Genomic DNA, 26780 nt, shown 5'->3' with positions numbered 1-26780 from the left:
AGCTGCTAGTATAATCCTACAGCCTTTCTAAGGTAAAGTACTGCGTTAATCTTCCTTATAAACTTACCTATATTAGATCTTCCTAATAGAAGCGGTCCTATTATTATCTTAGCTTTTTTTAAGGCTTATATTATAAGGTACTATAGGAGGCCGTCTCTCTATAGTGGCTTCTCGCTCTCTAGTCTTATTACTACTTTAGTAAGCTTATCGGCCTTCTTATTTCCTATAAACCCTAAATAGCCTAAAATCTAGTATAGCGTAATATTATTTAGCTAAAGCTTTTTTAAGATCTCTATAACTATTTCCTAGCAGGCTCTAGCCCTCTAGCTTTATATTAATAGTAACGCTAATTATAAGTTAGAGAATATTCTTATACTAAAAGTAGGTATTAGAAAACCTACTTAGTTAATAGCTATGCACGTAGGGTTTTATAGCTAGTTAGCTGCTTTACTAATTACTAGAAGCTCTATAAGGTAAGCGTTAGCCTAATTAAAGCTTACTACCATTTTTAAGAGCGTTGCTTTAAATAGCGTAGCATATATACTAACTCCTACCTTACTATTACGTACTAATATATTAACGTATATATTAACCTACCCTAGCTTATAGTCTTTAATAATAGCTTAAGTATACTTTTTATCCTTATATATTACTATATTAGGCTTAGCCACTTATAGCGGGTATATATACGGTTTAACCTCTAGTACCCTATTTACCTAGATATCCTTATACATCTCTACTATCCTCTAGAGTGGTAATTGGTGCTATTTATAAAGCCTTTATCTTCAAATTATCTAATAAGGGTGTAATTTGCCTAGTTTATAGATTAATACCTAAAACGCGATAGCCTAATTGCGTAGCCTTTATTTAAGAGGGAGCAAGCTAGTTTCTACCTCCGCTATTAATAGAGCAACGGTGCGGAACCCCCTAATAATAGCTTATACCATAATCCTTTACGCCTACTAAAGGAGCTATATTAATTTTTATATTATAAGCGGGTACTATATCGGCAATATATAGTCTACTACTAGTAGAACTAAGCTCTTAGCTAGCTACTTAACGCTCTTAAACTACAGTCCCTTTAATTTACGCAACGCTAGCGCTACCTTAGTAGCCTTACCTGCCTTATCTACTAGATATACCTTAAACTATAACTCCTTATTAAGAATTACCCTAAGGATTTTAACTTTCTGTATTAGGGGGATTCCTTTTCCTTTAAATTAGAGCGGCGTGGTAGTATCCCTACCCGCTTCTTTATATTTAGTAAGGTAGATAAATAACGTTTTCTTCGCTTTAAATTAAGCTCTACTAGTCCTTTCCTATTTCTTAAGCATTGGTATAATCTTACCCTAGATAATCTACGTGTTTTCCTCCGCCGTAGGGCCTATAACCTATACTAAGTAGTTGTTAATAAAGGCCATAGAGCTGCCATTTCTGGGTGCGCTTTATATAAGATCCATATTAAAGAATAGAAAGAGTATTAGGGCTAGTGCTAATCCCTATAGAAGACCTACCTATAGAAGCGCCTATACCTCTAATATATATCCATTAACTAGGATATAGGCTTAACGGTTTATATAGAAGTCCTATACCTATTATATAATCGTCTAAGGTATNTAACGCTNCNNTAGTCTCCTNATTTCCNGCTCTATAGCNANATTATTATANNCACCCTTAACATTAAATAATACTAGAGATAGCGTCTTCTTTTCTCTCTATGCTCTAAATACGTCCTTATAAAGATATAATAGCGTATATATTATTAACCTTTACTTCCTAGCTCTAAAGTATGTCTTAAATAGTAGGCTATATTCCTCCACTAGGTATGCTATTCTCTCTACTACTAGTAATTTAAGTGCTTTTCCTAGCGTTAGGAGGAGGAAGATCGGCCTATAGTTATTTGCTACTATATAGTCCCCCTACTTCGGCTTCTATAGCGGTATAATCTTTACTACCTTCTATTTCTATAGTACTTTCCCTATCTTAAGTAATTTAGTAAAGAGAGTAGTAATCTTACTACTTAGTACGGGCTATAACTCTCGCTATACCCTAGCTAGTAGGCCGTCCCTTCTAGAAGCCTTATCTAGGCTAGCCCTAAATACAGCTACTTTAACCTTATATTTAGCGATAGGCTCCTACAGTAATTAATTATAGCTAGCTATAGCGTCCTCCTCTTATTCGCACGGCGGCGGGACCAGAAAGAATGCCTAGAGTAGTTCTCTTACAATATTATAGTTCTCTATAATAACCTCTCCCTATCCTCTAGCCTTCTTAATTAGCGGTATTCTAGCGAACGCGGATATAGCCTACGGATTAAGGTATTTTAACGCTTTCTATATATTGTTACTATTACTAAGGAATTCGTCCTAGTAGAGCTTTCTATATCGCCGAATAGTTCTATAAAAGAGCTTCTTCGCTCTTACTGCAACATTATATAGTTTAAGGTCGTCCCTTCTTTATTTTCGCATTACACTATTCCTATTCCTCTAGTATATATATAACTTCCTCAGCGTTATAAGGTCTTTATTCCACCATCTTTTTATATATAGTAATAGCTTAGCCCACTAGCAGTATACTTTAAGGGCTTTATTAACCCACCTATTAAGGTAGTTAACTATTTTATTTATATCTTCTATAGGGAATCCCATCTCTTTCTATTACTCTATATCTTTTTAAATCTTATCTTAGTTTGTATTTTTAATAAGTAGCCTCTCCTGGCTCTTCTATATATCTATATTAACCTAAAAGCTAGTATAGATAGCTCTATAGTCTGACCCGTACTTATATTCCTAGATAGCGTACTTTACTAGTTTACTTACTAGGCCTAGGGTTGTAAGTATAAGGTCGATTATTAATATCCGCCCCGCGTTACTCTTAAATATAAGTACTCCTACTAAAAGTAGGCTCTAAAGTGACCAGTCTACTATAAAGTTAATAATTGGCGCGCTTTTTTCCTACGTTAATATAGTACTAATATAACTTCCTCCCTATAGTAGATTATGCCGATTAAAGTTGCTTATAATTACCACCTTAGTGTATAGGTTACGTAATAGTTTACCCTAAATTAAACCATTAATTATTTTTAGCCTACTAGAGAGCTTCTCTAGGTTCTCTTCCTTGGTTCTCCTTAAATATCTATCTAAAATATATACCGATATAATTATAAGTCTTCTTTAGCCAATATACACCACTACCGCCGTAATATCTGCTAAATTTATCTACAGCTATATAGCTGCTAGCTCTTTAGACGCCTAGATATATAACCTAACTAGGAAATACTACTACTACCTACCTATTAGGATAAACCTTATCTACTAGGGGTTTAAGCTAGCTAGCACTACTTCCTTATTTAAGAGAAAGTAGTAAGGCTTTTAGCCTAGAATAAAGTGGAAGTCTACTAGCGCTTTATTGTTATATAGCGCATGCTACACTTCCCTATACTTCTTTATATTTGCCTAAAAAATCTAAAGTTCTCTATTTATAACGCTATTATATAAAAATCCTATCTATTTCTTTCCTATATACTAGGCATTTATAATATAAGGCTTAGTAAGGACCCTAACAGTTTACGCAGTGTAGATTAACCGTCTTATACTAGAGATAGCCTTCCTACCTATATATTTCGCATATATTAGGTTATATATAGTCTCTAGCCCTATATCTAAACCTTCTACATTTATAGCATGCTATAGGGGTGCGTCGTTCCTTAAATAGCGATATAATAATTGCTAACACGTTGTCCGACGTAAGCAGCTTCTCTATATCCTCTTTTGTTGCCACTTTAATAATTACTAATATATACTGGCCACGCGGCCTTAGTTGTCTAAGCTATCTTATTATATATACCTCTACCCTATTCTCTACCCTAAAGCGCTCTATAGCTAACTTACTTACTTTTTTACTATTAATATTTATTACTAAAGGTACTTTAACCTAGTCCGCCTTAATTATATACTACTTAGGTCCAATAAGCCTCGCCCTAGGAATATGCGGTTTAAGCTATTAGGCAGTTATCTGCCTAAATATAGCTTCTTTATCTTTTTCCACTAAGAATCTAATAATGCTTATACTGTCTTTTGTTCGCTATACGCGGAAGTCCTTAAGTATAGCTCCCGTAAGCCTATTAATATCCTTTATACCTTATATAATAGTTTACTTTACTACTTTAGTAATAGCTACCTTCTCTATTATCTCCTTACCCGCTTAGCTAACGTCTATTACTAGCTGCTAATTAGGTTCTTTAGAGTTTTTAGCGTTTATTATTTATAGCTAAGTTACTTCTACCCCTACTATGCCTCTATTGGCCGCTACTAACGCCTATAATTATATTAAAGCTAAGGGAGTGTTTAGTTACGCTTATAAGGACTAAATAGCCTTTTAGAGTTTANNNTTTTACTTTTTAAGGCTTTACTATTCNNATTTAATNTCTANNAGGTTATTTCTAATACTCTTAATAATACTATTCTAGTTTATAATAATGTTGCTCTGCTATACTATAGTTTCTTTAAGGCTTTTAATAAGTTAATAAAATTTATTATAATTAATACCTCCTCTTTTATATTTGGGTAAGGTAGAGGCTCTTACTATAGGGAATAGGGGCAGTATATACTATATAGCTTATAGTCCAGTTTATAGTGCGGTTGTCTGCTATTTAAACTATACTAATCTTTAGGATTATGTCCTTAGCGACTACTAGGCCTCTTACACCTTTACGCTCGGTTTCTTTATACGTCTTAGTGGAACTACTGGCGGTTCCAGAGGTAGTATTGCTGATATATATTTAGGGGTTAATGCAGCCATCGGGGCTCCGGGGCTTCATTTAGTAGGCCATAGGGGCCGCCTTATAGCAGGAACTAGCTAAACAAAAGACCAGAATTCGATTAAAAGAATGTCCGAGATGAATATCCTCCTCTTTCAAAAGTTACTCTCTTGTCCGCTACGCCACCTTAATAAGGGTAGGACTAGCTTACAAGGGTATAGCTAGAGCGGGTCATCCACTCTCCCTACTAGCACAGGCAAAGTGTAGAGAGGTTCTACAATCCGTGTTCTAAAAAAGTTAAAGCGCGAATTAATCTGGCCGGTGCCTTATCACACAGGCAACTAAGCCTTTTATTAATAATCACGCCTTAGTTGCCGTCTAAGGGCCTTAGTGCAAAAACATAGGAGGGTCGACTTAAGCCCTCGGAGCCTCGCCTAGGCACGCAAAATATCACAAAACGTCGTAAAATCTACCTAAATCTTACCTAGCTAACAGCTTTATATTTTAATTAAAATCTAATCGACTATAGAAGAGACTAAAATAACTTACTTTATTAACTTATTAGATTAAATTAACGTTATTAAGTAGTTAAGAAAGGTCTCTCACCGGTATCCCAACACAGCGGATTATTGCTATTAAAATTGTACTTTTGCGAAACGCACAAGGCACCTAGACCCTCGCGTTCGTCATGATCCTTACCATCACATGCCACTCGGTAATAATGGGAGTTTTATCTCCGGTCCAATCAACCCTCTTCTGATCATTTCAGCGGTCGTGCCGTATATCTTTATAAAGTCCTCACCAATGCAACATATAACATCATCCTTCTTCCTAATCTTTCCTCTTCCTCCCAAGAAGGTACATTTGCTCCTAAGTTTTTAACAAGAATAGGGTAACCATACTAACTAACACGGCTTAAGGGCTAAGAAATGTCAATATAAATCCCTTAATGGCCAATCCGCCTATTTTTAGCGAACTCGATCCTTTATATCCTATACCAAGTCCCTACATCTTACAGCAAGACGAACTCTATAGTAGCCACTTAGCGCTCAATAGTTCGGCTTTAGAGACCCTCCACATAGATAGGCAGGTTACGACCGGACAAAGCCACGCATCGCATTTATTCGATCCATCTCCGGCACCTCACGTCAGTAGGCCCCATAACGCGGAATCTTTCAACGACACCCGGGCGATACCCGCAGTTCCTATGGGTCCGCTCACCAAGCTACAAAAGAGAAAGGCTCCAACACTGCGGGCCGATACTTAGGAGCCGTATAAAGCTCGAATCGTAGAGCTCCATATTACGCAGAGGCTACCGCTTCAAGAAGTTAAGGAAACAATTGAGAGGGACTTTAAATTTACCGCTAAGTATGTCTCTTTTAAAGAAACGTGTAACGCGGACATGCCAATATGCTTAGAAGCTCACTATTAAAAGTCTACGGCAGTACAGAACACGCATTAGTGGATGGGGTCTAGACAAGAATATTAAGCCACATAAAATAAAAGCAATTGTTAGGAAACGACAACAAAGAAAACTCGTTAAGGATGGCGAAAGCGAGCTTATTTTCACAGTTAGAGGCAACAAAGTAGAGCCGCAGAAGATCGACCGATGGGTGAAGAGGAATGGGGTTCCCGAAAGCCTCTTGTATGCCCTGAGTCCCGCTATATATAAGTCAGCGTGGCCACGGATATTGCCTACATACAAACACTGACATACCGAAGCCACTCTATCTGATGTGGGTTGTCAAACAGTCTCCGAACGCGGTTCTCCGGTTCCAAGTCCCACATACTCAATAGGAGCTCCAAACTTCTCACCAGCAGCCCAAAGTCCCCAAATTTTCTCTCCCGCCCTCTTAGTCTCGGGTATAGTTCGGCCTCAAGGCAGCACTTTTACTAGGCAAAGTCCGGCTCCTATCTATCAACCACTTCCAAATTTCATTCCGGGCTCTCCCCCCGCTCTAAATGCCTTCCAAGACCAATCGGAATTAGTATAGCCGGATCTCCCTAGATATACGCTACCGTTAGAAATAAGACATATTGTAGTAGATTCTATACAGTATCGGTATAGATAAATAGATAAAGAGTGTCTGCGGGAAAAACTATCTAAAATGGAAACTCTATACGGGATTAGCCACTCTAAGGCTTTATATATATTATTTAAATTGGGTAATATACTTATAGACCAAAGAAGATACAGGTCGGCGAAGGGAGTTATTTATAGATTAGTGGAAGGCCGCCAAATTATAAATAGTAACGACGACGTTAATACGCTTAAGGCCTTAGAACTTCTTAGACAAGTATTAGGCCTTTAAGGACTTTATCCTAAGGCTAAAAAACTATACCGAAAAATATTTAAGTCCAGAAGGGTTATACTAGAAGACAAGCATCTAAATACGCTGACTAGCATAGCTAGTCTAGCGTCAACGTTTTAGAATCAAGGGCGGTGGAAGAAAGCTGAAGAGCTAGACGTGTAAGTAATGGAGACAAGAAAAAGGGTGCTTAGGGCAGAGCATCCTTTTATACTAACCAGTATAGCTAACCTAGCGTCAACGTATAGAAATTAAGGGTAGTAGAAGGAGGCCGAAAAGCTAGAGGTACAAGTAATAGAGATAAGTTTAAGGGTATTTAGGGCGGAACATCCCTCTATACTAACCAGCATAAATAACCTAGCGTCGACGTATAGGAATTAAAGGCGGTAGAAAGAGGCTAAAGAGCTAGACGTATAAGTAATAGAGATAAGTTTAAGGGTGCTTAGGGCGGAGCATCTAAACACACTTACTAGCATAGGTAACCTGGCGTCAACGTATAGGAATTAAGGGCGGTGGAAAGAGGCCGAAGAGCTAGACGTATAAGTAATGGAAACGAGTTTAAGGGTGCTTAGGGCAGAGCATCTAGACATACTTACCAGTATAGGAAACCTAGCGTCAATATACAGGAATTAAGGGCAGTAGAAGGAGGCTAAAGAGCTAAACGTATAAGTAATAGAGATAAGTTTAAGGGTACTTAGGGCGGAGTATCCCTCTATACTAACTAGCATAGCTAACCTAGCGTTAACGTATAGGAGTTAGGGGCGGTAAAAGGAGGCTGAAGAGCTAGACGTATAAGTAATAGAGACAAGTTTAAGGGTACTTAGGGCGGAACATCTAGATATATTAACTAGCATAGCCAACCTAGCGTTAACGTTTTAAAATTAAGGGCGGTGGAAGGATACTAAAGAGCTAGACGTATAAGTAATAGAGATAAGTTTAAGGGTACTTAGGGCGAAGCATCTAGACACGTTAACTAGTATAGCCAACCTAGCGTTAACATATAGGGATTAAGGGCGGTAGAAGGAGGCTAAAAAGCTATTTATATAAGTAACGGAGATAAGTTTAAAGGTGCTTAGGGCGGAGCATCTAGATACGCTAACTAGTATAGCCAACCTAGCGTCAACGTATAGAAATTAAGGGCGGTGGAATAAGGCTAAAGAGCTAGATATGCAAGTAATGGAGATAAGAAAGAGGGTACTTAGGGTAGAGTATCCCTCTATACTAATTAGTATGGCTAATCTAGCGTTAACGTACAGGAATTAAGGGCGGTAGAAAGAGGCTAAAGAGCTAAATATATAAGTAATAGAGATAAGTTTAAAGGTACTTAGGGCGGAGTATCTAGATACGCTAACTAGTATAGCTAACCTAGCGTTAACATTTTAGAATTAAGGGCGGTAGAAAGAGGCTAAAGAGCTAGATGTATAAGTAACGGAGACAAAAAAGAGGGTACTTAGGGTAAAGCATCTAGATACACTAACTAGTATAGCTAACCTAGCGTTAATATATAGGGAACAAGGGCGGTAGAAGGAAGCCGAAGAGCTAGATATATAAGTAATAGAGACGAGTTTAAGGGTACTTAAGGCAGAACATTTAAACATACTAACTAGTATAGATAACCTAGCGTCAATGCATAGAAATTAAGGGCGGTTAAAGGAGGCTAAAGAGCTATTTATGCAAATAATAGAGATAAGAAAAAGGGTACTTAGGGCAGAGCATCCTTTTACGCTAACTAGCATAGCTAACCTAGCGTCAACGTTTTAGAATTAAGGGCGGTAGAAGGAGGCTAAAGAGCTAAACGTATAAGTAATGGAGACAAGAAAAAGGGTGCTTGGGGTGGAGCATCATTCTACACTAACCAGTATAGCTAACCTAGCGTCAATATATAGGAATTAAGGGCGGTAGAAGGAGGCCAAAGAGCTAGAGGTATAAGAGATAAAGATAAGTTCAAGGGTACTTAGGGTGGAGCATCCCTCCACACTAACCAGTATAGCCAACCTGGCGTTAACGTACAAAAATCAAAGGCGGGAGGCTAAAGAGCTAGAGGTGTAAGTAATAGAGACGAGTTTAAGGGTACTTAGGGCGGAGCATCTATCTACGTTAACTAGCATAAATAACCTTGCATTTACGTTAAAGTCCCAAAGCTATACTAAAGAGGCTATTTCACTAATAGAAAAATGCTTCCAGATATAGAAACAGATCTTTAGCCCTTAGCATCCTTATATAGAGACATCACTTAAAGCTCTAAATAAGTAGTAGATAGAGAATATAATAATAGGACTTTAAAGCGACTTTATATTATAGGTCACCGTAACTCTCCTTAATATAGCTAAGAAGAAATTATTAATAAAATAGGGTTAGTAAAGACCTAAAAAACCTATTATTCTTTATATGTTGTCTAGAGCAACAAATTTAGACTATAACACTAAAATACAAATATAAAACGATTAATCTGCGTAAGCATGCTTATAAGTAATATTTAACAGTAATTAAAGTAACTTAACACTAGATGTCGCCACTATAGGTAGGGAGGGCGGCCGACCCGCACCAGCCACACCCTTATAGGTGGATTTTATTAACGAAACTTTTGAAAAAGGAGGATATTTATCTCGGACATTCTTTTAATCAAATCCTAGTCTTTTGTTTAGCTAGTTCCCGCTATAAGGCGGCCCCTACGGCCTACTAAACAAAGCCCCGGAGCCCTAATGGCTGCTTTAACCCCTAAACGCGTATTAGCAACACCACCTCTAGACCCGCCAGCAGCTCTATTAAGACGTATAAAGAAACTAAGCGCGAAGGTGTAAGAGGCCTAGTAGTTGCTAAGGACACGAGCCTAAATATTAGTATAGTTTAAATAGTAGACAACCGCACTATAAACCGGACTATAAGCTATATAGCATATACTACCTCTATTCCCTATAGTAAGAGTCTCTACCTTACCCAAATATAAAGGAGGAGGTATTAATTATAACGAATTTTATCGACTTATTGAAAGCCTTAAAGAAACTATAGTATAGCAAAGCAATATTATTATAAACCAGAATAGCATTATTAAGAGCATTAAAAATAACCTTATAGACATTAAATTAAAATAGTAAAGCCTTAAAAAGCAAAACGCTAAACTCTAAAAGGCTATCTAGTCCTTATAAGCGCAACTAAACACTCCCTTAGCTCTAATACAATTATAGGCATTAATAGCGGCTAGTAGAGGCATAGTAGGGTTAGAGATAACCTTGCTATAAATAACAAGCGCTAGAAACCCTAAGGAACCTAATTAGTAGCTAGTAATAGACGTTAGCTAAGCGGGTTTAAAAACAATAGAGAGGGTAGCTACTACTAAAGTAGTAAAGTAAACTATTGCGTAAGGTATAAAGGATATTAAGGGGCTTACGGGAGCTATACTTAAGGACTTCCGCGTATAGCGAATAAGCGACAGCACAAGCATTATTAGATTCTTAGTAGAAAAAGATAAAGAAGCTGCATTTAGGCAGATAACTGCTTAATAGCTTAAACCGTATATCCCTAGGGCGAGGCTTATTAGACCTAAGTGGTATATAGTTAAGGCGGACTAGGTTAAAGTACCTTTAGCAATAGATATTGACAGCGGAAAAGTAAGTAAGTTAGTTATAGAGCGCTTTAGGGTAGAGAATAGGGTAGAGGTATATATAATAAGATAGCTAGGACAACTAAGGCCGCGCGGCCAGCACGCGTCGGTGATTATTAAAGTGGCAGTAAAGGAGGATATAGAGAAGCTGCTTATGTTAAACAACGTATTATTTAGGGGAGGCGCGATTATTATATCACCATTTAAGGAGCGACGCACCCCTATAGTATACTATAAATGCAAAAGGTTTAGACATAGGGCTAAAGACTATATATGACCTAATACGTGCGAAATATATAGGCGGGAAGGCTATCTCCGGTGTAAGACAGTAAATCTACACTATATAAACTACTAGGGTCCTTACTAAGCCTTATACCGTAAATGCCTAGCATATAGGAAAGAGATAGACAGGATTCTTATATAATAGCGCTATAAATAGAGAACTCTAGATCCTTTAGGCGAATATAAAAAAGTATAGGGAGGCGCAGCATACGCTATATAATGACGAAGCGCTAGCGGACTTCTACTTTATTCTAGGCCAAGAGCCTTACTACTTTCTCTTAGATAGGGAAGTAGTGCTAGCTAGCTCAAATCCCTAGTAGATAAGGTTCGTCCCAATAGGCAGGCAGCAGCGGTATCCCCTAGTTAGGTTATATATCTAGGCATCTAGAGAGCTAGCAGCTACACAGCTATAGGTAAATTTAGCAGATATTACAGCGGTAGTAGCGCACGTTGGCTAAAGGAGACTTATAATTATATTGGTATATATTTTAGATAGATATTTAAGGAGAACCAAGGAAGAGAACCTAGAGGAGCTCTTTAGTAGACTAGAGATAATTAATAGGCTAATCTAAGGTAAACTATTACGCGACCTACACACTAAGGTAGTAATTATAGGTGATTTTAATCGGCACAATCCGCTATAGGGAGGAAGTTATATTAGTACTACATTAACGTAGGAAGAAAGCGCGCCAATTATTAACTTTATAGCGGACCGGTCACTCTAGAGCCTACTTTTAGTAGGAATACCTATGTTTAAAAGCGACGCGGGGTGAATATTAACAATTAACCTTATGCTTACAACCCTGGGCCTAGTAAGTAAACTAGTAAAGTACGCTATTTAGGAGTATAAGTACGGATTAGATTATAGAGCTATTTATACTAGCTTCTGGGTTAATATAGACATATAGGAGAGCTAAGAGAGGCTGCTTATTAAGAATGTAAACTAGGATAAGATATAAGAAGATATAGAGCAACAGAAAGAGATGGGATTCCCTATAGAAGATGTAGACGAAATAGTTAACTGCCTTAATAGGTAGGTTAATAAAGCCCTTAAAGCATACTGCTAATAGGCCAGACTATTACCGTATATAAAAAGATAGTGGAACGAAAACCTTATAACGCTAAGGAAGTTATATATATACTAGAGGAACAGGAATAGCGTAATATAGAGGTAAGAAAGGGACGACCCTAAGCTATATAATATTGCAGTAAGAGTAAAGAAGCTCTTTTATAGGACTATTTAGCGACACAGAAAGCTTTATTAGGACGAATTCCTTAGTAATAATAATAATATATAGAAAGCGTCGAAATACCTTAATCTATAGGCTATATCCGCGTTCGCTAGAATACCGCTAATTAAAAAGAATGGAGGATAGGGAGAGGTTGTTATAAAGAACTATAATATTACAAGAAAACTACTCTAGGTATTCTTTCTAGTCCTACCGCTATATAAATAAGAGGAGAAAGCTATAACTAGCTATAACTAATTACTATAGGAGCCCATCGCCAAATATAAGGTTAAGGCAGCTGTATTTAGGGCTAGCCTAGATAAGGCTCCTAGAAGGGACGGCCTACTAGCTAAGGTATAGCAAGAGCTGTGGCCCATACTAAGTAGTAAGATTACTACTCTCTTTACTAAATTACTTAAGATAGGAAAGGTACCCTAGGAATAGAAGGTAGTAAAGATTATACCACTATAGAAGCCAAAGTAGGGGGATTATACGGTAGCAAATAACTATAGGCCAATCTCCCTCCTCCTAACGCTGGAAAAAGTACTTAAATTGCTAGTGGCGGAGAGGATAGTATACCTAGTAGAGGAATATAGCCTACTACCTAAGACGCACTTTAGAGCTAGGAAGTAAAGGTTAACGATATATACGCTATTATATCTCTATAAGGACGTATTTAAAGTATAAAGAGGAAAAAAGACGCTATTTCTAGTATTATTTAATATTAAGGGTGCGTATAATAATATGGCTATAGAGCCGGAAATTAGGAGATTACGGTAGCGTTAAATACCTTAGACGATTATATAATAGGTATAGGACTTTTATATAAACCGTTAAGCCTATATCCTAGTTAATAAATATATATTAGAGGTACAGGCGCTCTTATAGGCGGGTCTCCCATAGGGATTAGCACTAGCCCTAATACTCTTTCTATTCTTTAACGCGGATCTTATATAAAGCGCACCCAGAAATAGCAGCTCTATAGCCTTTATTAACAACTACTTAGTATAGATTACAGGCCCTATAGTAGAGAAAAACACGCAGATTATCTAGGGCGAGATTATACCGATACTTAAGAAATAGGAAAGGACTAGTGGAGCCTAATTTAAAGTAAAGAAAATGTTATTTATTTACCTTACTAGATATAAAGAAGTAGGTAGGGATATTACCACGCCGCTCCAATTTAAAGGAAAAGGGATCCCCCTAACTTAGAAAGTTAAAATCCTTAGGGTGATCCTTAATAAGGAGCTATAGTTTAAGGTATACCTAGTAAATAAGGCAGGCAAAGCCACTAAGGTGGTGCTAGCGTTGCGTAGATTAAAGGGACTATAGTTTAAAAGCGTTAAGCAGCTAGCTAAGAGCTCAGTCCTACTAGTAGTAGACTACGCGTCACTAATATAGTACCTGCTTGCGATATAAAAGTTAATATAGCTCCTTTAGTAGGCGTAGAGGATTATAGCACAAGCTATTATTAGGGGGTTCTACTCCGTTACCCTACTAATAACGGAAGTAGAAGCTAGCTTACTCCCTCTTAAGCAAAGGCTGCGTAACCAGGCTATTGCGTTTTAGGTGTTAATCTATAAACTAGGCAAATTATATCTTTATTAGATAATTTAAAGACAGAGGCTCTATAAATAGCACTAATCGCCGCTTTAAAGGACAGTAGAAATATATAAGGATGTCTAGGTAAATAGGGTGCTAGAGGTCAAACCATATATATGCCCGCCGTAGGTAGCTAAGCCTAATATAGTAATATATAAGGACGAAGATTATACTTAAGCTATTATTAAAGACTATAAGCTAGGGTAGGTTAATATATACGTTAATGTATTAGTACGCAATAGTAGGGCAGAAGTTGGTGTATATGCTACGCCATCTAAAGTAACGCTTTTGAAAACGGTGGCGAGCTCCAATTAGGCCGACGCCTACCTTATAAAGCTTTTAGCAATTAGCGAGGCAGCTAACTAGCTATAGGACCCTACGTGCACGGCTATTAACTAAGTAGGTTTTCCAATACCTATATCTAGTATAAGAATATTCTCTAACTTATAATTAGCGTTGCTATTAGTATAGAGCTAGAGGGCTAGAGCCTACTAGGAAATAATTACAAAGATCTTAAAAAAGCTTTAGCTAAATAATATTACGCTATACTAGATTCTAGGCTATTTAGGATTTATAGGAAATAAGAAGGCTAATAAGCTTGCTAAAGTAGTAATAAGATTAGAGAGCGAGGAGCTACTATAAAGAGACGGCCTCCTATAGTACCTTATAACGCAGGCATTAAAAAAAGCCAAGATAATAATAGAACCGCTTTTATTAGGAAGATCTAATACGGGCAAGTTTATAAGGAAGATTAACGCAGCACTTTACCTTAAAAAGGCTGTAGAATTATACCAGCAGCTAATTAGCTTAAAAGCTACTATTCTTATGCAGCTATAGACCAGCAAGTTATTTCTAAAGGAATATCTCCATAAAATTAATATATTAGAGACGGCGTTATATAATTACGGGCTTATAGAGTTAATATAGCACTTCCTCTTCTCTTATAGGAGGTAGGCGTAGTAAAGGATTAAACTAAGAGAGTAATATAAAGATTAATTTAGGGATCTATTATATACATTAGGAGGCTACTTATATAGATAAAAAAAAGGTAGGAATATTAACGGCCTAATTAAGCGCTAGAAGCCAGATATTAGCGTAGTTAAAGCTATAATTAAATTTATAAAGAAGACCGAATGTTTATACCTAAGCGTATAAGATATAAAGAGTATAAAAGCCGATATTAATAAGCAAAGACTCTTAAGAATTTCTCCTCTAATTATCTAACCGAATATACCGCGAGCCTTCTCTATATATGCCTCCACTGGTATGTCGCCAATTAAGAAGCGCATAATATTGGAATAGCCCTACGGATATAAGGCATCAAAAACTACTTACTTAGGCTTGCCTCTAAACTCTAACTTTCTTTAATAGTAATACATTACTTTCCTTTATTTATTCCTTAGTTAAGTATAGCGTTAGGTAATAGATATATAGTTCTTATAGTTGGCTTCTAAACTAGAGCAAGCATATTAATAGTAAGAAGTATTTAGTTAGCGCTCTGTAACGGCCTATACCCTAAATAGTGTATAGCTATAATAGAATATTATTAAACGGACGATTAGGAATAAGAACTCTATTTTATTAAAGAGGGCTCTAGAAGCTCTCTTATATATATTAGGTAGATCCCAAATACAATAACAATAACGTCGTTATATAGTAGGTCATAGTTAAGAGAAATAGGTAATAAGACGTTTAATAAGACATACGAGCTTAAGATACGAGACAACTAAGACATAGTTCGTATAGACGATCTAGGTTGTCAGACAGTATTACAATAGTAGTAAGGAACTTCAATTTAGGTCAACATACCCCCCTAGCTATATAGAGCCTTCTAGGCTGCTATAGAAAATACTAAAAAGTTATAATAGCAATTTAGTATTAAGTTAAAGGAAATCCTTTATATATTTATCTTACCTAAATATCATTCAAATCGAATTAAATTAGATCCTTAATATTAACGAGGTTCAATTGCTGAATGAACGTCTTGTACTTTTGACAAGGTAGAGCCTTTATTAGGCCGTCTGCTGTTATATCCGCAGTAGGCACCTATTTAATATTAATGCTTCCTTTATAAACTTCCTGGCGGAGCTAGTAGTGATAGATATTAACGTGTTAAAGCTTAGTATTAAGCTCCGCGTCGCTTTTAGTAAGTAGTTAAATTATCTATAGGTTATCGCAATATATCGTTTGCTTCTTATCGGGGTTAAATCTGATTTCTTTAAAGAATCGCTACTACTAAATTAACTTAGTAGCTGCATGCGATAGGGCTAAAAGCTCTGCTTCTATGCTCGATTTTATTACTAACTTCTGCTTTATAGATCGCCAGTTAATTAGCCCTCTAAATAAGGTAAATAGATAACCTTCTGTGCTCTTTCTGCTTACTAGGTTATCGCTAAACGATACGTCACTAGCCCTTATAAAGATCTAGTTTATTATATTCTCCTTTAAGTACTTAATCGCAAGAGTCTTGGTTTAATTAAGGTAGGTAATTACCCTTATAGTAGCTGCGTCGTGAATTGGTGACGGATTTTATAAGAATTCTAATAGCTTGCTTGCTGTTCTCGCTATATCTAGATAAGTGATATTAGCTGCATAGAGCATAGATCCGACTTTCCTCTAATAGGCGTAGGTATCCTACTTAGAGGCTTGCTCCGGATTAGGCTTAAGTTCCTTAATACCCATTAGTGTATATATCTTGCGATAATCTTTAACTTTAAAGCTTATCGTAATTTTATTAATATAGGAATCCTAGCTAAGCTAGAGCTTCCTATTCTTTCTATTACGGATAATTTAAATTCCTAAGAACCAGGTAAGGTCACCTAGGTCCTTTATCTCGTACTTTCTTATAAGGTGCTCCTTAAAGGTTTAGAGCTTAAGTAGGTCTTTCTTCCTAAATATAGCTGTGATATTGTCAACGTAGAAGAAGACTATCAGCTAATCGTTGTGATATAGGCAAGGCTCCTCCGCCACTGGCTTTAAGCCTTCCTTTTTTAGCGTTGTTATCAAGTCACCGTGCTATAGTAGAAGTAATCGCCTTAATCCATAGAGGGCTCTTTAGAGAAGTAGGTATTTACCCTTAATTAGAAATCTATCTAGACACTTAATATATATAACCTTATCAATTACGCTATTTATAAATATATTAATAGCGTCGCCTTGCTAGCAGTCCAGGTTAAATATTGCGATAATAGCTATTAAGGCTCTAAACAATCTTACTGCCAAAGTTACGGCATAGGTGTCCTCGTAAACTAACTCTTATAAATTACCTCGTGCGTAAAGACGAGCTTTAAACCTCGTTAGATATCCATTAATATTAGTTTTATATATAAATACCCAGATAATAGGCACTGTTTTAGTATAGATTATCTCGTCAACGACTTAAAACGTTCCTCGATTTTAAAGGTCCGTGTATTCCTTTCGGGCAGCAGCCGCGAACTCTTCCTTATATTAATGTCTTTAAAGCTCCTTCTAATTCCTAGGCAGCAGTAGGAGCTAATCGCGGTACAGCTTTTTATAAAATATAAGCTTTATATTAAAGGCTGATTTTTAAGCTAGAAGGCTCTAGTTAGTGATATTAGCAAAAAAGCCTACGTAGATCTTTAATCGTCCTTTAAGTCTCTTTTCTTTAACCACATTTTACTCTTCTATATTACTATTAATCTTCTTCTTTAGCTTAGCTTCATCGGTCAGAACTAGGATATAGTGCGGCTTCTTTACTAAGGTATTTAAGGATAGTAGTGGAGGCTCTAGTAAGTTAGGTTCTGGTGTCTCATTTAAAGTAGGAAGCCCTAGAGCTAAGTCGTCTTTAGAGCTTAAATCTTGTTACTTACTACTCTTAATATTAGGCTCTTCCTTATTTCCACCAGATTCCACCTATTATCTCCCTTTAGTATTAACTCAAATCTTGTCTTAAGTCTTATCGCTTTTATTAGATAATGATTCCAATTCGTCTTAAAGATCCTGTATTTAATAGACATTAATAACTTCTAACATTTGGTTAGTTCTGACTCGGAGTATATTCGCTAGATTTGGCTGTAAGTTATTATAAAGCAACCACTTATTAAACTTCACGTCTCTAGTTCTTATAACCTTCTTTTGACTAGGAATATAGATTCGGAATATATTCGTTAAATCGTATTCTACTAGATATCCTATATAGGCCCTTGGCGCGAGCTTATTCAGGCGTAGAATATTATACTTAAAAGGGTAGGCCCTACAGCCGTAGACTTATAGGTAGCCTATATTTAGTTTTAGTAGTAATATACCTATAGCTAACTAGATTCTCTTAAACGGTGTCTTTTACCTAAGTCTTCTACTAGGCGTTTAATTAAGTAGATAGGCAGCTGCTTTATAGACTTTAGGATATAGCTCCTCTAATAGATAAGCCTTAATTCTTATATACCGAGCCTTTTGTATAATTACCCCCCCAGATTATTCCGCTAGACCGTTTTGTGATTAAGTATTAGGTGCTAATCTTTTAATATTAATTTCTCGTTTAGCTGCCTATTCCTTAAATTCGCCTATAAGAGACGTCTTTTTATTTATATGGATAATGGCTACCTTAAAGCCATATCGTTGTTCGATAACATTGCAATATTTAATAACAATTTGGGTGAGGGACAACTTCTTAGCTATTGTCTCTACCTTATTTATTTGCGTCACGTTATTAAGGAAGTATACCGCGTACTTATTACTATTAAATGCGACTATTCCGGGTATTAAATTAAGGTGGATTCTATAGAAAGGAACTAGTAACTAAGTCGGAGGTCTTCTAAATACCACCTTATAAGCTTTGCTTACTCTACACGATTTATATTTTACTATCGTTAGGCCTTTTATAATCGCGCCCGTTACTAACTAAGGTAGTTACTTAATCGCGTCTTTTTCTGCATAGCCTATTCGCTGGTGCCATATATGGCCTTCTGCCTGATTTAGCAGAGGCTTTAATAAATGCTTTATTGGCTTTAATTAAGTCGCAAATGAAGCCTTAGGTAAGTTACTTTTTGGCTTATTATATTCGATGGTGTTTTAACCACAGTGGCGGCTATAGTAGGCGTACGTCTCGTCGTCGCCATAGAAGAGAGTATTCTCTTTGTTGTTCCAGTAGACTCCCTTATTATTAAGCTTGTTAAGATATACTAAGTTGGTATAAAAGCCTAATATGAAGGCTACTCCTGAGAGCTATATCTATCTCTTCCCTTTTGGGTTGTCAATTGTAACTATAGCTATACTATAGCCTACAATTTCTTCTATATGCGAGCCTGTGTAGACGCGTTCTAACGTAGGCTTGATATCGCTAATAAACCTAGCTCTATTATTAAAGACATATAGGCTGGTTCCTAAGTTAAGAATCACACTATCGCAAAGCTTGTAATTAGAAGTCGTGTTATTAGATCCTATATAATAAACTGCAAAGTTTCTAGTAGGCCCTTATGAGCTCTAATTACTGCCTTCCTTTAGCTTTTTATTAGCTCGATTGTCCTTATTAGCTTAATTATCCTTTTTAATTTGCTTAATACGAGCCTTAATTTTAGGCGTTATATTAGCAATCTTTTTATCCACCTTCTTCTAAATTTTATTACTTGGTTTAAACCACGATAGGCAAGGAATTGACTCTACGATATACTAGTACTTATTAAAGTAGTAACGTTTTCCGTATAGGCACTCTAGCAGCGGTTGCCTCTCCTTCTTCTGCTTATCTACTAATAATTAAGGCTTTAATTTAGGCTTCGAATTCGGTAAGTCGTCTTTAAAGATAACTCTAAATAATCCTCCTTATGGGGTTTTGCCCTTCTGGGCGAGGTCCGTATAATGGTGGTTTTGGTATATTTTAACCAGTTTAAAGAAGGTAGGAAGCGTCTTCTTCTCCTACTTACGCTTATTAAGCTCGTTCTTCTAATATTCTAACCAGCTTGGTATAATTAATTTAACTATATACGCGAAGTCTTTCACTAAACAATTACTATCTACCTTAGGTAGAGCTTGCTCCTTACACTTAGTGTATACCTTCTCCTACTCTTATAACTAGATCTTAAAGTTCTGGTTCTAAGGTACCTTCTTAAGCCTTATATATTAAGTGGCTATTTAAAGCTTTTGGGTGTGGTTAGTTAGAGTAATTCTCTTCTTAAGAGATACTAAAACGTTATAGGTAGTGGTGCATTTAAACATATAGATGAGGTAGGTATATGAAATGGAGCTTAGGATGTGGCTGCGCAACATATTAAGAGCTAATAACTATTTTCTATATAGCTTTATATTGTCCCTATGGTCGGCTTTAAGCGTACAAAGCTCCTCCTTCTCCTCCTCATCTAGGTCCGCGAGCTTTGTCTTCCCCCGGCTATTGGCATCCTTAGGTAAGGCACAAACAGGTTCTTTAAGCTGTGGCAGATCGGTCTTAGGTATTAATAGGTTAACATACTTCTAGAGACGATTATTATTCGCTTTTAACTTAATAACCTTAATCCATTTGTCCTAATTGTTTGGGCTTATAAGGATAACGGATAATATAATAACGGGAAAGGTTTCTTGTTAAGAAGTCATTATGGGTAGTTGTCTACGATTAAGATAATAATTAAAATTAATGGGAATAAAGGCTTTGGAATTAAAGATAATGCAGTAGACGGCCTAGGCTTATAACTATTAAACGGACGATTAGGAATAAGAACTCTGTTTTATTAAAGAGGGCTCTAGAAGCTCTCTTATATACATNAGGTAGGTCCCAAATACAATNACGACGACGTCGTCATGTAGTAGGTCATAGTTAAGAGAAACAGGTAATGAGACGTTCGATGAGACATACGAGCTCAAGATACGAGACAACTGAGACATAGTTCGTATAGACGATCTAGGTCGTCAGACAGTATTACGATGGTAGTAAGGAACTTCGATTCAGGTCGACAAATATACATACATACATACATACATACGTAGGTGGATTTTAGCGTAGGGGGTTTCAAGCCTATTAATCACTAATCAGGACTTCCATAATTAAGGTTGGAAGGTGTAGTTGAATTTGGAGTAAGAAGCTCGTATTATACATCAATAATCAGGTAGCTGGTAATAGCCACTATATTGGGCCCAGCCACCCGATTTTCAACACACCCTCCCCATTATTTCTCATCTTCCGTTAAAGAATCGAAAGTTCTACATCGGCTTCCGCATTTGCTGAGCTGAAAGGAAGAAGGAAAAAATAAACAATAGTCGAATCTGAATAATAAATCTATGCAGTTTTCTCCCCTGCTCACTCCCCCGCAGTTATCACGGATGCACAGCAAAGAAAAATGAAAAACAAGGCATACCAGCTGCGTCCGTAGACGTTAGCAGACCGCGGGCCTAAACGCCAGACCCCCTCAATGCAAAGATATTAAAGGAACATGACCGACGTGGTTGAAAAGTTACTGCAGGTACCTACAAAACCATTGCCACCAACCCGGCTAACATAGCTCCAGAGCTGACCCACAGTCCTGCGGCTGCCGCATTGGTCGTCGCCATCGGGAGGGATGGCGAGGGTGGGGTAGCTGTTGCTGAGCCGCTAGCGCCGCTGCTGGTAGGGCCAGTTGCGATACCTGAAGCCGTTGCCAGAGTGGCATTGCTGGGGGGCACGGGGACACCAGAGGGGCCTGGGTTAGGGACGGGCGTTTCATAACCGGTGGCTATGGTGGTGAAGTTGGCGCAGGTGATGCGTGTCTTGTTGGCGTAGTGGACGACAACACTACGATTGCCGAAGTAGGCACCGGTACCGATGACGAGCGAGGCGTAGAGGTCTGTGTAGCTGTTCACGAAAGCCGGGTTAGTCGGTTCGATGGTTGAGGTGGTGCTGAGGATTGAACGAGAGGATTTGGACTTACGCGGCGGAGAATGTGGTGCCGTTGATCTTGCCATATTTCCCGCTCAAATCGCCCACTTGACACGTTTGCTTTTGAGTCGGGTCGCAAGGTGGGTCTTCACCGCGCACATACGGGTCTAGGTGGGCGAGTGTGCCCGTGCAATTGCCATCAGGGGGAACTGGAGCAGTGTGAATGTGGTATACTGGGAAGAATACTGTCAGCTCAAGAGCAGAATGTGTTAAGAGGATAGGATTTGACGTACAAAAGGGACCACCTTCAGCAGGAAGTCCGCTGAGGGTAATGTCGAAGTCGACGCCTTTGCCAGTAGGTGATGAGACAACATAGACGGTACCGCGAACAGATTCGCTTTCTTTATTCGGGAGCGTCGCGTAGTAGCTGGCGCCGATGGGATTGTTTGTCACGACCGGGGCATCGCCGAGCTTGCCTGTTTGTGCGCTGACAAGTGCGAGAGTCGACAGAACAGAGAGGACTGCGGAAGAGCGCATGGTGAACGGGAGATAGTATTTACGGCTGGATGCTGGTGATGTGGGCTTGAACAAGTGGTCTGTAGGGTGAAGTGGAAAGAGAGTTGGAAGAGCAGACGAGCGAAGCTTTGTAAATCGGAATTTAGATGATGCAATGGCGAGTTGAGCAATGTGAGTAGCTCAATTTGACTCACTAAGGCTGCCGATTTTTCAAGAGCAGAGACAGGAATGAATTGGGTGTGGGCGGCAAATGAGAAAAATGAGAGCCGACGGGAATTGGGAAATGTGTCAGGTAAAAGAGAGTGTCTTGTGAGAGAGACAGCATACACGCTCACGAGGAGGCAGGAGCAATAAATGGAAGGCAGGGCATTCACTGGTGGCACAGTGGCGGTACGGACTAAGTGCAACGGCCTCATCTACACGCCATCATCCAGCAGGCCGGGTGAAAGTGGATGATTCCATAGTAAAATTCCTGGACAAAGGCGATAGCGGAGCCGGATTAAGGAGGTCGGAAAGTGCAAGATAGGTAATGGGAATGTTTCAAGGGATTGTCCCCCAGAGTGTTGTTTGTTCACATGGTGTCTCACAGCTAAGCTTCAGCATTGACATTTGTGTGCTCGTTTTGAAACCGTTTTATGCAGGGGAATCTCCAATAGCAACCCCATGTGTTCGTGTAACGGAATTCAAGCTTTGCATGGCGCTACTAGCTTGGGAATCAGTTCCATTTTTGCCCCGTTGTATTGGAAACGTCGCGCTTCCAGCAGGGCTGAGCAATCCAGAATCTCAATTCGGTCGCTTGAGTGTCCACAACATACGCGCTGGGAAATCGCAGAGAAAACGTGTCCGGAAAAGAAATGAGCAACGTGACGGCACGGGAGGTGACATGGCTGGTCACATTAAATGACGCACATCAATATCAATAGCGTATTGAAGGACATGGATACTGTTGGTAGGGGGGGGTACTTGGGCAGTCTCCTTGAGCTCGGCGGCGTGTCACGTGACACCACACGGGCCATTCTCGGGCGATCCAGCCCCTTAGATTCTTCCTCATAGAGCATCATATATATCTTTTCCATCAGACCAGTCATCAGTCTAACAGATACCAATTGTTGTAAGTAATGCATGACTTAATTCATCGGAAAGGCTAGTAGCTATATAATACAATATTGAGGAGGCTGGTACCCGGCCTCTTAACGCCACCAGAGGATCGATTCTCAACACCAATTGCACCCATTCCCAGAGAAAAGGTAAATAAAATTTGTCCAAACTTACCTGCTATGGGTGGTGTTAAAAACACCCATGGTATCAAGACAGGGTTCTATCCCTTGTTACAATCTGCATGGGAATGCAATTAATTCCCAACACCAAGCGGCGAGGGGAACATGCACCCCACAATATCCGGCAGCTCATCGTAGGTCGTTCCTAACCTCGTAGTCGACCCTCGCTCTACACCAGCCAATCACCTCAGCCACGCCTTCACGTACAAGGTCATCGCACGCTGCTTCTCATCGCATACCACCCACGTTCCACCATGAACATCCTCTCCGTTCGATCCTCCATGATATTGAGAAGCGGAGTTGGGCTGGAGCAGCACATCCGGGCTTTTGTATTTTTGACTGAGTGATGAGAGCGCCTTTGCCCGGGACATGCTCCGCCCGGCCCCATGGGCGAGTGAGGGGCATTCTTGAAACCCCAAGATGTGGCCTCGGAAAAGACTGGCCGGAGGATGATCGTGGGAGTTCCGCGCGAACCAGGAAGCGGAAGTGTTGACAGGGGAAGGCCAGTGCTGGGGTTGTAGGTTGGCGCGGCACCTTTGCGATGAACATAAGCATAATCTTGCCGTGGCGTTCCGCGATTTACGTCGAGCGAAAGTGATAATGTCTTTTCCTCTAGGCTTGATTCTGCTGTTATAGATGGAGGTGGTCCTGGAGGCCACTTTATTCGCTCTACGTTGTTATGCCAAATGTCAACGACTTACGTTCCTGTATCTTTGCCCTAACTTGGTCGATGATTTTATGGTCAAGGTCTTCCTCAATGGGCGGATTGCGGCCTATTTCCCATGCTTCTTCCCCAGGTTCGAGGCAAGAGAGAAACCGTGGTGAAATTAGATCCCGGTTGAAGTTTACCCACCGGCAAGTTTTATCATGCTCCTTCATGTAATCTTCCAGGCTCACGTGAGACTCCGAAGTGTATTTTTTGAGTACGTATCCACCATAACCTCTTGAACCGGAATGAACCAATAATACCACCTCATTATCGTGGAGACTAAGTCCGTCAACGCTCGTCACGGACGAGGATTCAACAACTTGAATTTCTGCAAAGTGGTTTCTAGCGCCAATTGTTCCTAGACTGCCATCCCACTCGTTGCCCGCCGAGGAGCATCCCTCCCCATCTGTGAGCCACTCTTCGCGGTCTGACTGTTGCCGCCATGGACCCTCTAAACCTCTGAGCTTCTCAGTAACCTTTTTGCCCTTTTCGCCATCCACTTGGTTCCTAGACAGTTTTGTCATGTATCATGCCATCCCACAACCTATATCTCCTCCTATCAACGACGGATGTATCCATCCTTTCGACACGAATACTGCACCGATAGGGAATTTTGTGCCGGGATGCAGGTCAGGCCGAACAACGGCGTGAATGAGACCCGGCAATGTATGGGCCGTCGTCTCGAGTTGGATGATGGAGAGTTGATCTATGGGCGGTTTCTCTGCGAGGACAGAGACTGTGCAATCGAGGTTAGCTTGATCTAAAAGCTTAAATTAGCCATGTTGTCGGTCAGCTGAATCACTGCAATTTTAGTGCGGATAAGAGGTTCACTATCATTACATCCTGAGAGCATAGCCTGATAGACTGCTCCATACCTCAAGACAAACTCGCCGTGGATAGCGCTCTCCTTTCTCAATCCCACATACGCCTCATTCGCAGATGCAAGTAGCGTGATATCGTCACAAGCCGCCTGCTGGCTGGCCGTTACATATTGTTTGAAGCTCGTTGTTTGATACGCCTATACCCGGAGCGTCCTTAGTATATGCCGAAGCCCCTGTACCTTGCTAAGGTTCTACGATTTCGTCCCCGGTTCCGCTATAGATGCTTGTTGCGGGCACATAAGCTGAGTCTCTGCCATCGGAGCGAAGACTGGCAATGAAGTTAGAGTTGTACTCCTGTTGAATGACGGCAGGTAGATAAGGGAGTGTTAGAATTCGGGACAGGTGATGTAGGCCAGGACCGTACCGTGTAAATCTGCGGCTATGTTGATGAAGTCGTTGAAATGACGACCAGTATTTGAGAGCCCATTGGGTGTCGAAGTTTCCTTGAGACCATGCTATTATGCTGACGTTGGCATTCTTGGAAACCGCAGAAATAAAATTGATAGCGTAGGCCACATACTCCTACGAAGTATGATTAATAAATTAATACAGGCGTAATTGGATTAAGAGAGAGCTTTAAAGAATAAATGGTACCTACTCACCGCATTGACTTGCGCATTGACAAGCAGAAACCTAGGAATTTTCAGCCACACTGGATCGGTATAGGATGTTCCCGTGAGTAATTTTATATAGTTCGCACCGTATGTTTAGCCACCCTTGGACCCAATCTTAGGTACCAAGATGGCAGGCGGCTTCTGGCCGTACGTAAATGTGGATCTAGTCGCACATTATTAGTATAACGAGATTTATATTCTAGAAGTGCAGCTGCTCACGGAATATAAATCACTTCTCTGAGTTGAGCTTCGGTTAAGGAGTATGGAGCATCACTTGGGGACTTCTTCGGGTATATTGTCTCGTCAGGAGCAGCAAGGTTGACATTAGTCTCGGAGCTATATCCTGTAGGATATACGCTGGCAATGTCTGCAAGATCACCCGGGGCAAGGCCATTCTCAATCATTTCTACTACATTGTCGAAAAGATTAGTAGGCGTAGCAGAGAATACGTTCGCAGCAACCGAATAGGAGCTAGAGACCACATCACTTAATCTTAAATTGACTCATCGTCGTCTATTTGTTACCTGATATACTAGTGGGTGTTGCAGTTGGAACGACAGCTTCAACCTCACTCAAAATGGCCGCAAAGATTGCAGCAGCATCCGTAGCGTCGGCGACGACCTCGGAGACGACCCCGGAAACGACGCCATTGGCAAGGCTTCCCACTGAATCAAGAAGGCCCCTCTCTTCTGGGCTGATTGGCGTAGGAGCGGCAAAGCTGCCAGGCAAAGAGACCTATCGCAGCAAGGATGATAGCTAGGCAATACATCTTGACAAGAATTTGCGGGGGGCACTTCCACACTGAGCAGGCCCGCTGGGGTTTTATGGTCAGGCATAGTAAGGAGTTCCTCCCCAACCCAGTGGTCAAGCTATTCTCCAATTCCACAAGATGCGCACGCAGGTGTTCTTACTGAAGTGGAGATAGCAAGGTGGAGACGGAGAGCCATGGGAATCTTGTTCACGTATGCTATTCACGATATTTAGCGTGAGTTTTAGGAGAAACTGCATGGAAGGGCTGGCAGCCATGTGAGAAGCTAGTAAGCACTGTTGGCTTGGATGGCTGAGGAGCTGTCGACGATCTGCAACACGAGTTTTGAGAGATATGCTCTAAATAACGAATGAGGTATTGAAGAAGAAAGGATCTGCCGAGGTGATCGGGGCATTGACGAGAAATTCTGACGAAAAGGGATGTGAGTAATGACCTAG

At 39.6% G+C, this 26780-nt stretch overlaps 4 protein-coding genes across 4 annotated transcripts; 2 read left to right on the top strand and 2 right to left on the bottom strand.

Moving 5' to 3' along the window:
• Positions 1 to 5700: 5700 nt before the first annotated feature.
• On the top strand, positions 5701 to 6438 carry K441DRAFT_743142 (uncharacterized protein). Its single transcript, XM_067654399.1, has 2 exons — positions 5701 to 6127; positions 6195 to 6438. The coding sequence occupies exon 1, from the start codon at positions 5709 to 5711 to the stop codon at positions 6024 to 6026; it is 318 nt and encodes a 105-aa protein (XP_067507077.1). The 5' UTR covers positions 5701 to 5708; the 3' UTR covers positions 6027 to 6127; positions 6195 to 6438.
• A 753-nt stretch (positions 6439 to 7191) lies between these two features.
• K441DRAFT_547654 (uncharacterized protein) lies at positions 7192 to 9117 on the top strand (the record flags this gene model as incomplete). Its single annotated transcript, XM_067642923.1, has 2 exons — positions 7192 to 7227; positions 9001 to 9117. Coding segments are annotated over 2 exons (153 nt in total), but the record flags the coding sequence as incomplete, so codon positions are not given.
• Positions 9118 to 21189: 12072 nt separating this feature from the next.
• K441DRAFT_685270 (Cu,Zn superoxide dismutase-like protein) lies at positions 21190 to 22114 on the bottom strand (the record flags this gene model as incomplete). The annotated part of the gene is made up of 3 exons (XM_067651863.1): positions 21190 to 21553; positions 21630 to 21810; positions 21871 to 22114. 3 exons carry the CDS (start codon positions 22112 to 22114, stop codon positions 21190 to 21192), a joined length of 789 nt encoding a protein of 262 aa, XP_067507075.1.
• Positions 22115 to 23499: 1385 nt separating this feature from the next.
• Positions 23500 to 25978, bottom strand: K441DRAFT_685269 (uncharacterized protein; the record flags this gene model as incomplete). Its single annotated transcript, XM_067651862.1, has 7 exons — positions 23500 to 23591; positions 23624 to 23726; positions 23810 to 24039; positions 24072 to 24578; positions 24621 to 24846; positions 24963 to 25056; positions 25794 to 25978. The coding sequence occupies 7 exons, from the start codon at positions 25976 to 25978 to the stop codon at positions 23500 to 23502; spliced, it is 1437 nt and encodes a 478-aa protein (XP_067507074.1).
• Between the last annotated feature and the right edge of the window lie 802 nt (positions 25979 to 26780).

This window comes from Cenococcum geophilum (genome assembly GCF_001692895.1).
Source record: "Cenococcum geophilum 1.58 unplaced genomic scaffold K441scaffold_9, whole genome shotgun sequence".
Taxonomy (NCBI): Eukaryota; Fungi; Ascomycota; class Dothideomycetes; order Gloniales; family Gloniaceae; genus Cenococcum; species Cenococcum geophilum.
Note: the sequence above shows the minus strand (reverse complement) of the source record. Positions and strands in the feature narration are given on the sequence as shown.